Source organism: Jatropha curcas, chromosome 8 (genome assembly GCF_041381405.1).
Source record: "Jatropha curcas cultivar XTBG-Jc1 chromosome 8, XTBG_Jcur_1.0, whole genome shotgun sequence".
In the NCBI taxonomy this organism is placed as follows: Eukaryota; Viridiplantae; Streptophyta; class Magnoliopsida; order Malpighiales; family Euphorbiaceae; genus Jatropha; species Jatropha curcas.
In genome coordinates, this window is record NC_143158.1 from 27,543,359 (window position 1) to 27,554,655 (window position 11,297).

An 11,297-nucleotide genomic window follows, 5' to 3' on the forward strand; every position below is an offset into this window, starting at 1 on the left:
ATATAATCGTTTAATATAATTTGTATCCTTTTCCTTGTGAGTTGTAATGTCTTTCGATGGACTGTTTGAAACTGTTGTAATTGCTGTCAATAGTACAGAATGTATAATAATTATTGTGTATAATAATGAATGGAAAAAATTATTAAAGTATGAAATGGAAATGCATGTGATAAATTTTGATAGAAGAGCAATAATCAGTGATTTGTGTTGATTAGTAGCGATATATGATAGTAATTATTGGTAATTAGTAGATTAATATATGCGTGTTCATAAAATTATAATAATTTTATAAAATGTTTACAAAATATTTATTTTTTTAAATATCATTTTTCTTTAAAATGATTTAATTAATAATTAAAAAATTAAAGAAAAATTTCCGTACATTATTTTTTTGAGAAGAAATGGAGCCAAAGAAGAGGACAAGGATATGCCATCTCAGATAAAGAAAAGAAGAGGGATAAGCCCATAAGCCCAAATTTGGAATGACAAAACCCTCCATACTTGAACTCTTGGGCCAAACAAAAGGCCCAACACCTCAAAAATTAATTAAAAATTAGCCGACTAAAAGGCGAAGTAAAATCCAATAATTGATTAATTGCTTTAAATGTTGAAAAAAAACACTGCCATCCCCATCCATGTATACGTGTCAAACAAACAGCATCAAAAGATCTAAAATGCGCTATAAAATATAATGAGTAAAGACTAAAGAGACAGTTCACAACCACACCCACCAAACCCAAAAAAGCTCTAGCTCCGTGCAGTGAAAGCAGGCGATCCATCAATCTAAGCCGTCCATAACAAGAAGTGTGCACTAATCTAATGAGAGTTGCTCAACCACGCACATGAAGGTCGATCGACTACCCATGGTTTCTTAGGCTGCTTTGTACTAAACCAGCGGCTCTGACCAATGAATCAAGAAAAATTGAAACAGAGTTTCCACTTTCAAGAAATGAATTTGTACCTGAAAATATTACTAGTTAACTATTTTTATAGATTCTCTGTCGATAGTGTAGAACACGAGTGGATAATGTTTATATATATATATATATATATATATATATATATATATATATATATATATATATATTGTATTACCACTTTTATCTCTAGCACTCGGTAAAAAAAAATCCTATTCGCATTAAAATCCACTCGTTAAGAGATAAGTATTCCTCCGTTCATGAAAATTGAACTTTATAAAAATGTCGTGTTTGGATAGAGGTAAATTAATGTAAAGTTAAAGAGGAAAAATGTCGAACAATCCATCTCAACCCTCGTTAGGAATGATTTTTATATTTTAATATAATCGTCCAATTTTAGCTTATTGAACTGAATATTATTATCATGATAAACAAATGTTATGAAATAGAAATATATCTTGGGATTAGTGGTTGGTCACTCATTTCTTTTAAATGGGGGTGGAGAGTTGATTCTCATGGTCAAAAATTTTACCTCCCAGTACCCAATCGTTACTGTGTCTATAATCTACGTGCCAAGAAATATTTTCCACTTTGCTCCCAAACTGTTCCCAAACTGTTCCTCTTAGCGACATTAAACACCTACTGTTGTCTCTTGTCAGTCTAAAATTTGAAATAATAATAATAAAAAAAAAAGAATATACACAGAAAAGAATCAAACCGACAAAAACAGAAAACAAGTGACTACTGAAAGAAGAGAGAACTTAGAATTGAAGTGAAACCATCAAACTCTGCCCATAACACCTGGGGCTCTCTGCTTATAAATATCCAACCGAGTCTCACTTCTTCTTCCTCACAGCTTCAACAATCAGCAACCTCTCTCTCTCTCTCTCTCTGTACCTAATTAAGCTCTCTCTTTTACTTTCTAATTATCTTGTTTAAGTTCCTAATGGCTAAAAACAATGTAGCTCAGTCTCCTCTTGAGAAAACTAGCTTGGCTTCTCTAGATCAAAAGTTGGCCATGGCAAAACGCTGCTCTCATGGTATTAACTCCCTCCTCCTTTCCTCTTAATTTCTGTATTTTTTTAGGCTTTATTTCAATGTATAGAATTATGAGTTTTTTTTTTCAACTTTATTATAATATATTGATAATTATTACATGCATGATAATGTATTAGTTATCTTAATTAATTTTTCTAATTATTTCATTAATTAAAACATGTTTTGATGGATGAGCAGAAGGAGTAGTTGCAGGAGCTAAAGCAGCTGCTGTTGCTACCATTGCCACTGCCATTCCAACTGCAAGTGATTATCTTCATTAATTATTTCTTACAATTTATTAGTTAAGAAATAAATATCTGAATATTAAAAATAATTTCAGATTTAATTAAGTTTTGTTTTGATGTGTAGCTTGCCAGTGCAAGAATGCTGCCTTGGGCAAGAGCCAATCTCAACCACACTGCCCAAGCTCTCATAATCTCCACAGGTTAATTCATTACCATCTAAACATTCATTAATTGTATATAAATGTTATTTTTCCATGCTAATGAAAATATTAATTCACTTGCAGTTGCTGGAGCAGCTTATTTCATTGTTGCTGACAAGACTATCCTGGCTACAGCAAGAAGAAACTCCTTCAACCAGAAATCTAATATTGAGGCATAAATTCACTGATTAAGCCTTTCTTTTTCAATTAATATAAGAAATCCTTGTGTAAATCCTTCATCAACTTACAAGTAAAGAAGGGCTTTTCATTTTATGAGCATTTGTCTACTGAAAATTATCATTCAGCTTAAATGAGAATGAGAAATTATGTTTAACAACACAAATATATTACATTCTCATATTACCAATAGTCTTTACATGAGCAAGAACCATCTTTGAAATGATGGAAACGCTTTCTATCCCTGGCAATAATTTCTCTATTGAAAATCTTGGAAATTAACTTAGTAGCAGAGTGACAATTTCCACATACACGAAGGTTCTTGACTATTCTTATAGTTGTTCCTGGTTTTGTACTGATCAAACCAAACGCTATGGCTAATTTCTCACTGTGGTGACTCAAAACTCCTTCTTTCCATTCCTCATCCATATCATACAATACCTCAGATGTATCCGGTACAAATCCCGCCTTCTCCAAAAGGGTATCTATTTCGTCAAGCATATTGTAAATTTCTTTGCTCTGGGGATGTAACTTGTCGCCAACAAGAAACTCATGAACTACACTATCTACCTCAATAGAGCTACAACCAGGAACTTTCTTCAATCTCTTATAGTTTAGCATAGTTCTTATTTTTGCTACATCCTCCCATCTTCCAGCACTTGCATGGATGTTCGATAAGAGTACATAAGCCCCAGGATTCTCAGGCTCTAGTTCAAAAATTTGCTTTGCAACATATTCAGCCAATTCAATGCGTTTATGAAATCTACAAGCTCCAAGCAGAGAACCCCAGATGGCCCCATCTGGTTTCATTTCCATATTCTTCATCAAGATTTCGGCTTCATCAAATAACCCAGCTCGGCCTAGCAGACCGATCATGCATCCGTAGTGTTGCAATTTTGGAGAAATGTTGTATTGTTGGATCATTGAACTAAAATACTGGCGACCAAGATCAAGTAAACCAGCATGGTTACATGCTGATAATACACCAACAAATGTGATATTATCTGGTATGAATCCTTCATTAGTCATCCTTGAGAAAAGATTAAGGGCAATATCTGCATGCCCGTGCATAGCAAATCCAGAAATCATTGCATTCCAAGAAGCCAAGCTTTTAGGATTCATTTCATCGAAAATTTGTTTAGCTGCCTCTATATTACCGCATTTTGCATACATGTAAATGAGGCTTGTCCAAAGTGCACCATTGGCCATTCTTTGCCTGTTCTTGTCTATATAAGCATGAATCCATTTTCCAAGCCCAAGATCACCCAAGTTAGCACAAGCTGGAAGGATGCTTAATAAGGTCACATCATTAGGCTCTAAATTTGATTGTAGCATTCGCCTAAAAAGCTCTAATGCCTCTTTATAACAGCTCATATGAGTATAACCGCCAATCATAACATTCCATGAAACCACATTCTTATTTTCTACACTCTCAAACAAATTATTAGCTTTTTCCAAGTCTCCACATTTAGCATACATATCTACAAGTGCATTTACAAGCTTAATATTTGATCCAAGTCCACGCTCTTCAATCCAAGAGCAGACCCAATTACCTACCTTAATGGATCCGGACTGAGAACAAGCTGAAAGAACGCTAAGCATAGTACTCATATTTGGTGTTACACTTGCTCTATGCATCTCTTCAAACAATGCCAATGCCTCTTCGAATTGACCACTCTGAGTATACCCTGATATCATAGCATTCCAGGACACCACATCTCTAACAGGAATTTCATCAAACAGTTCTCGCGCTTCATCCATGAAACCACTTGATGCATACCCTGTAATCAAAGCCGTGAAAGAAACAACATCTCTCATAGAACTTTTGTCAAAAACCAACCTTGCATGCTCTAATTCACAATTTTGAGCATACATCGTAATCAATGAAGTATGTACAAACGCGTCATTTTCAAGTCCAAGCTTCAAAATATGTGCATGGATCTGTTTCCCTTCATGGGGAAGTGCAATTTTTGCACAAGATTTCAAGACGAAAGGAAAAGTATAAGAATTTGGATTCACACCTGATAAGATCATATGAACATAGTATTCAATAGCTAAATTTGGGGATTCACTTAGTGAGAATCCTCTAATAATATTATTCCAAATTACTTGATTAGGTTTTTCAATAGTATCAAATAGCAAAAGCGCATAAGAGAGATCGCCAAACGGTGAAATGGCGCAAAACTCGATGAGCTTACTGAGGGCAAACTGGGTTTTGTGAAGACCAGTTTTGATGATTTGGGAATGAATTTGTTTAAAAGTTCGAAGGTTTTTGCACTTGGAGAGAAGGATTAGAGATGGATGGTTTTGAAGAAGCTTGTATGGAGGATCTGAGGATGGAAAAATATGGAGAGTTCTGGATGGAATTGCAAGCGAAGAAGAAGACAACACCATGATTGTGTGTTGCTATTGTGAAGAAGAAAATGACAACGGTAAAGTGGTTGGTTTTTTTCTGTTCTGATATTTGGATTACCCGCCAAAAATAAGCATTGGGCTTTAACTAATACGGTGTTGGGCTAGTTCCAAAAATTCTAGTAATGAATCGAAACCCTGCTCGGCCCAAATTGGTCAAAAAATATATATTTTTTTATATAATATACTTTTTGAACTTTTGTCATGTAAATAGTCAAAGGACATCACTAGGTTTTAGCTAGTTCATGTGGTTTCTAACTAATTTGCATAGAAAGTCAGAAGAAACATGATTGGTAAGGATTTAAATAGCTAAATTTTTCCAATCAAAATCGCTTGTAAAAAATCAAATTTCAATCGTTCAATGAGATAAGAAATAAATTCGCTTGTTAAATTTTAGGTTATAACTAAATATTTCCAAGAAATTATTCTATCCAATGACTCTTCATTGTTACATTAAGAACAATTTTCTAGACTATAATTATAATCCCTTTAATGATCATCTAGATCTCAATTTAGCTTAAGTAAGAGGTGTCAAACCCCTTCCTTGGTAGGCTCTAGGTCACAAAAATGATTTATAATTAGATTGGAAATGAATATTCCAAAGAATAGAAATGGGAAAGAAATGTCAATTCATCAAGCAAGAAAAAGAATATTCAACATACAAAAGCAATGGCTATTTTTCTTGTGTAATCCCTGAAAAATGATTCTCTACAGTATTATTGAAATCCTTTTGACAGACTTCATAAAAAGAGAGAATAAAGGGCAAAGATAATATAAGGTATATTTTTATGTTGGAAATATTCAACACGTTTGGTTCATTTAATTGGCTACAAATATAAATCTTGTAAACCTAATCATTAACTAAAATCAAATATGAATTGTTATAATGCAGGATGGTCTTGTTTAGACTAATTTTTTATGTCCGAATCTTAACAGCTAGCTAGTTCATGAATATAAATTTAATATTAATTTTGGAACATGAAGCATGCATGAACTGCAATATGTCGCATTCTATATGACAAGCATAGCAAGTCCTGTAATGTTTCTTCTGGCCGCCGCAATCCAAATTAAATTAAATTTGGAACATTCCCTCTTGAAAATGATTGGAGATTTAGCTAGTAAGTTTCATGTTTTCTTCCAAGTTAGCATGCTAAAAAAATTGTATAAAACAAAACTAAGATGTACATTATTCGAGTTAACACGTATAATCATTAGACATTGATATATGAAATTAATATATATTTAAGAAAGATCAATACAATATTTTAATACAAATTTAGAAACAAATTTAAAGTTGACACGACACTTATACGATCGCGAATATAATAAATATAAAACGTGAAGTTCTTTTTGAATTATTGCAAGAACTGGAATCAAATTAAAGCAAAGAGGAAGGTGGAATTGGATATGCATCATATATAATTAAGGAACTGATTCCAAAAATGAAAATAATTCACAGAGAAAGTTTCTTGAGCTTTTTTATTGCACCATGTGCACCGGAACTACATAAAACCTACTCATCACTGCTTATGCAATATAGTGGCATCACCGACAGTGATTTTTTTGTCTGGAAATAACTTAGAAAAGCCGACTTAGTGATATCTACCATTCGATGGGTAATTTTAACTTTCTTGTAATAACACATATCTGCTCAAGAATAATTTTTTAAAAAGAACAGAGAAGAATGTATGTACAGGCTTATCTAAATCTCTCAGAAAATACCTAATGACACCATTCCTTTTGCACATATGGTGTTGTTGGTGTTTGTTTGTGGCCATAAAAAGTATAAATAGGGCCTCCTTGTCTCAACCTCTGAAGTCAAAAACTCCATTTTTCTGTTTTCCTTTGCGCCTTTCAGGTAAGCTTTTTCAGCTTTTGTCTATTTGCTTTCTTTAGATCAATTATGCATTACTGATATGAAACTGGAGGACCATTAAAGAAGACTGATAGTTCCAATTCTCTTAATTAATATAAATCTCAAAGAAAGAAGTATATTAGTGTTACGTTTTGAGTTCTTTTAACTACTGAAGTTTAATTAACAGCAAGGTTAAAGGAGAAATGAGTTGGAGTGGAGGAGACTGGATGTGCTCAGTATGCCAATACCGCAATTTTAGAAGACAAGAAGCATGCCAAGATTGTGGGTACCCAAAATACGATGGCCCTGATCCAGCAAGTTGGACTAGGGTGTTGCCTGGTGACTGGTATTGCACTGCCCTTAACTGCGGAGCTCACAACTATGCGAGCAGGCCAAGCTGCTATAAATGTGGTGCTTTTAAAAATGGCTGTGGAGCTAGCATCTATGGATCACCACCACCAGATCCATCTTTTCCACCTGGATGGAAACCAGGTGACTGGATTTGCCCTAGGTTAGTCCTTAAATGTTTTTATTTTTCCACGTTGGAAATTTTAAAACACTTTATGTTATAATGCATGCATGCTTGGTTAATATAATTAAAAGGGTTACCAACCGGTGCTGGGATGAGTAGTTTGACATTCTTTTCTCTGAAGTGAAGTTAAGAATTCAATTCTCATAAATGGAGCAAATATTCATTAGAGACGTCCGTGAAAAAATATATAATTAAAAGGCTTTATGCATTATATTAGCTCAAAATTTTAATACATGTAGGCTAATCAACTACATATTTTGTTGACAGAATGGGATGTGGAAAACATAATTATGCTAGGAGAACTGAATGTTACTGGTGCAAGACGCCAAGAGATTTTGGTACGTTATTTACATATAATAATAATAATAATAATAATAATAATAATAATTTATTAAACATATTTGCTTTCCTTTTCTACATGTAAAAATAATGGTTTTTTTTTTTATTTTTAATATTTGATTCCAGGTGGTGCAGTGCAATGAAAGTTCCGATTAGAGAAATATGCCATGCAATAATGTTATTATTAAGTTAATTTTCTTTCTACCTTTTGATTACTCTAAAATGAACTTTTCTATATAGCAATATTGTATTTGTTCTGACAAGAGTTTCGAACTTCTTTATATGAATAATAATAATTGTGTTTCTGTTTTTGTTAAGTTATTGCTGGTATAAGTTTAATTAAATTAACAACATTAATTACATTGGCTTTGCTCTAATTAATAATTGTGTTTATGTTTTTGTTTTTGTTAGTACTTAATATATTTGCATAGATAATACTTTGTCCACACCGGTGTATATATGAAATACTTCCAAATAAAATTGAACAATGAAGTAAAAAAATAAACTTTTTTTTTTTTTTTTGATATCATCGCGAATATACGAAACTTTTTGAAAATGAAACTATTCAAATTTCAGGATTTAAAACTGTTCCTCTCAATTTGTGTTTTTTTTACATATCAAATCTCTAATCTCATAGAGATCATCCGCTAAATTTAAGTATACAGCCATTGTTTAAAATTGACCGGCTGAGATATTGAATGCTCCTCTTTTTTTTTTTTTTTTTTTTTTCCTGCATTTGGTGTTCCAAGTTAAGGAATCAATGCCATTGCCAAACATTTAAAAGGGGCATGCATAATTATAATAATGGAGAGAATAGTTGAAGATTCACTTATAAAAGGTGATGACAAACAGAGTCTATGATACCTTCAACCTTTTCTTTCTTTCTTTCTTCCCTTTTCCCCCCTTTTTTCAAGTATTAGAAAAAGCAGAATTAAACTAGAATTTTTACAAATTACGTTAAGTTTGTGAATACCCATCAACTTAAATTATCAATTAATACTAATTAAAATAATTAGTATGTTTTTGCTTCATATATAATATAAGAATTAAAGCCAATAAACAAATCATTTCCACTTTATTTTCCTTTCAAAAAAAAAATTATTACCACTTTATTCATATGGAGAATTTCTCATTAGTTAGTATATGATATGAAACCGTATATTGAATAATTTTCATTAATTAAGGAACGAAAAAGATTTTATTGTTCTACAATAAGAAATTAATTTAAAATCAAATCATTACAAGAACTTAATTTGAACATATAAAATATTGGCTTGACACAGTATAAAATGGCCTTTCCAAAATTTGTAAAATGCTATTGGGTCATGAAATTGCATAGCAAGATTGTTTTTCTGGGCCTAAATACATAAAATTAACAGCTGCTTAAAGGCCCAGTTGAAATCCCTTGCAAATTTCCTTTTTTTTTTTTTTTTTTTTTTTCTATCAACCAGGAATTAAATTCACTGGAGAATATTCTAACGATATTTTATGAAATGATGGGAGACGAGTTTCAAAATCTTATATAAAAATTATTTTTGTTTTTCTTATAAAAACATTGGATAATATATTTTTTTTAAATAAAAAAACATTGTATAAAAATTGAAAAGAATAGCTTGGCTTCACTTCATCAAAAGCTGGCCATGGCAAACCGTTGCTCTCATGGTATATCTATTAATTAATATACAATTAAAGTTTAATTATATGAATATATATATATATATTCTTTCTTAGATTAATATAAATTAATTCTCTACATGGTTCAATTAATTATTTATATATATTTATTTAATTAATTCTCATTTTCTACTAGTACAAATATTAGACTTAACAATTTTATGGATAAATAAACAGAAGCAGCAGCTGCTGGAGGTAAAGCAGCTGTGATTGCTAGCATTGCAACTGCCATTCCAACTGTAGGTTGTCTACCTGATATTTAAGTAATTAATTATTTAAAATAAAAAAAAATATTATTGTAAAATTCTTTTGGTTAGTTAATAATTAGTTCTGATTTTCAATTAATATTATATATATACACACACACACACTGATTTTCAATTAATTGATTTTCAATTAAATATTAATTATTTAGCACTTGATTGATCCATCAACATTGTGCTTTTTCTTTCGTTTTCTTTTCCTTTTCTCTGTATAATTAGGAGAATACCAAAAATGAAGATTTCGGTGTCAAGAGGGAAAAAGATGTATAGATAATTCATAATTGAGAGCAATGAGATTTGAGTTTTATTCTATCTGGCTAACAATCTAAGCCCAACTCTAGTAAGTGGAATAAGAACATACTGGCCAATTATTGACCACCCCTGCCAAAAGATGGAATTGACATGTCGTTTTCTCCCTTTCAACGCCCACCATTACAAATGATATATATACCCACGCACTATTTAATTCCCTTAATCATTGGTCACATTTATAATTACAACAACTGCATCGACCATGTATTGAGATAATAAGCGGCTTTAATTAAAAAAAAAAGTATAAATATAAATTTAATTTTTAAAAATCCTACTTATTAATTAGAAGAATCGAAAATCTTTACGTTTATAATACCTCTTGATTTTAGTATAAAAAATTAATAAATAAGAAAAATGTCATTTTTGTGCCAACACTTTGGCATGGTAATTAATTTGTTTATTACTTGATGTTGGTATTATTTTATTCATTGCAATAATAAATTAATTAAAGAAATTGATAATTTAAATTAATAAATACAAGCCATGGAATTAAAATAATGAATTGATGGGGAAGAATATTCAAAATTCAAAAGCAACGGCTATTTTTGACAAGAAATCCCCAGCCTAGCTCCCACCCATATTTATAATAAATATAGGATGTGGATTCTCAACAGTATTATTGCAAAGAAATGGACCGCTCCTGAAAGCAGTCATAAACATAGAATAAAGGGTTCACCATGTCTGGTAGAAATTTGTGATTACGATTCCTACTTATCGATGCACTAGGTCAACACGCAAGCATATCTCATCCTACTTGGCACTCAAATATGTTTGCCATATCATCATCCTCCGGGACCCTCTCACAATGTATTCCTTCCTGAAGTAAAAATATTATCATTATTATTTAAATTATTCAATAAAATACCATGTATACTATTGATTAGAGTTTGAAAGAGAAAATTACGAAACAACACTATCTTCAATTTTTATCAAATGCTATATGTAATTAAATAGTTAGCTAACAACTATTTTTATATTATACCACGTTACAACGTACTAAAATATATATTTTATTGGTCTCGACCACTTGAAAGTAGATACATGAATTTACTTAAATTGATATGCTTTTGGAATATTGGAGTTAGAGAGGCATGCAGCTTGACTAGGTACACATGTAACTTACCCATTTCATAATGTGATAAAATTAAATAACTAAAATATACTAATCAAAGTTCATGGGCATATTGGGCTGCTTGGGTCCACTGCTCCCAATCTAAATGAACAAAGGAATATTAATTAATTAATAAGCCTATCCAATATTTTTTTTCCGGTCCAAAGCAGCCTAATAAAATCCAATATGCTACTTTTTCCACTATTTAATTACAAACCTTAT

The 11,297-nt window shown here is 31.5% G+C and overlaps 3 protein-coding genes across 5 annotated transcripts; 2 read left to right on the forward strand and 1 right to left on the reverse strand.

The window, feature by feature from the left end:
* Nucleotides 1-1,690: 1,690 nt before the first annotated feature.
* LOC149494451 (early nodulin-93-like) lies at nt 1,691-2,673 on the forward strand. Of its 2 annotated transcripts, none has more exons than XM_089725364.1 (4): nt 1,691-1,957; nt 2,154-2,215; nt 2,325-2,400; nt 2,485-2,673. In XM_089725364.1, exons 1-4 carry the CDS (start codon nt 1,864-1,866, stop codon nt 2,577-2,579), a joined length of 327 nt encoding a protein of 108 aa, XP_089581490.1. In that variant the 5' UTR covers nt 1,691-1,863; the 3' UTR covers nt 2,580-2,673. The 2 variants fall into 2 exon arrangements, with proteins under 2 accessions (XP_089581490.1, XP_089581491.1); XM_089725365.1 differs by having other exon boundaries at nt 1,694-1,957; nt 2,154-2,219.
* A 51-nt stretch (nt 2,674-2,724) lies between these two features.
* OTP82 (Tetratricopeptide repeat (TPR)-like superfamily protein) lies at nt 2,725-5,026 on the reverse strand. The gene has a single exon (XM_089725363.1). The coding sequence runs from the start codon at nt 4,969-4,971 to the stop codon at nt 2,761-2,763; it is 2,211 nt and encodes a 736-aa protein (XP_089581489.1). The 5' UTR covers nt 4,972-5,026; the 3' UTR covers nt 2,725-2,760.
* A 1,599-nt stretch (nt 5,027-6,625) lies between these two features.
* LOC149494453 (RNA-binding protein csdA-like) lies at nt 6,626-8,032 on the forward strand. 2 transcript variants are annotated; one of them, XM_089725153.1, is made up of 4 exons: nt 6,626-6,847; nt 7,032-7,336; nt 7,644-7,714; nt 7,842-8,032. In XM_089725153.1, exons 2-4 carry the CDS (start codon nt 7,048-7,050, stop codon nt 7,869-7,871), a joined length of 390 nt encoding a protein of 129 aa, XP_089581279.1. In that variant the 5' UTR covers nt 6,626-6,847; nt 7,032-7,047; the 3' UTR covers nt 7,872-8,032. The 2 variants fall into 2 exon arrangements, with proteins under 2 accessions (XP_089581279.1, XP_089581278.1); XM_089725152.1 differs by having other exon boundaries at nt 6,636-6,847; nt 7,032-7,355.
* The last annotated feature ends 3,265 nt before the right edge of the window (nt 8,033-11,297 follow it).

Coding starts and splice junctions, on each gene's coding strand:
- LOC149494451 (XM_089725364.1), top strand. CDS start 1,864: ATGGCTAAAAACAATGTAGCTCAGTCTCCTCTTGAGAAAACTAGCTTG. Junction 1,958..2,153: donor GGCAAAACGCTGCTCTCATG/GTATTAACTCCC, acceptor ATGGATGAGCAG/AAGGAGTAGTTGCAGGAGCT. Junction 2,401..2,484: donor AGCTCTCATAATCTCCACAG/GTTAATTCATTA, acceptor ATTCACTTGCAG/TTGCTGGAGCAGCTTATTTC.
- OTP82 (XM_089725363.1), bottom strand. CDS start 4,971: ATGGTGTTGTCTTCTTCTTCGCTTGCAATTCCATCCAGAACTCTCCAT.
- LOC149494453 (XM_089725152.1), top strand. CDS start 7,048: ATGAGTTGGAGTGGAGGAGACTGGATGTGCTCAGTATGCCAATACCGC. Junction 7,356..7,643: donor GGTGACTGGATTTGCCCTAG/GTTAGTCCTTAA, acceptor TTTTGTTGACAG/AATGGGATGTGGAAAACATA.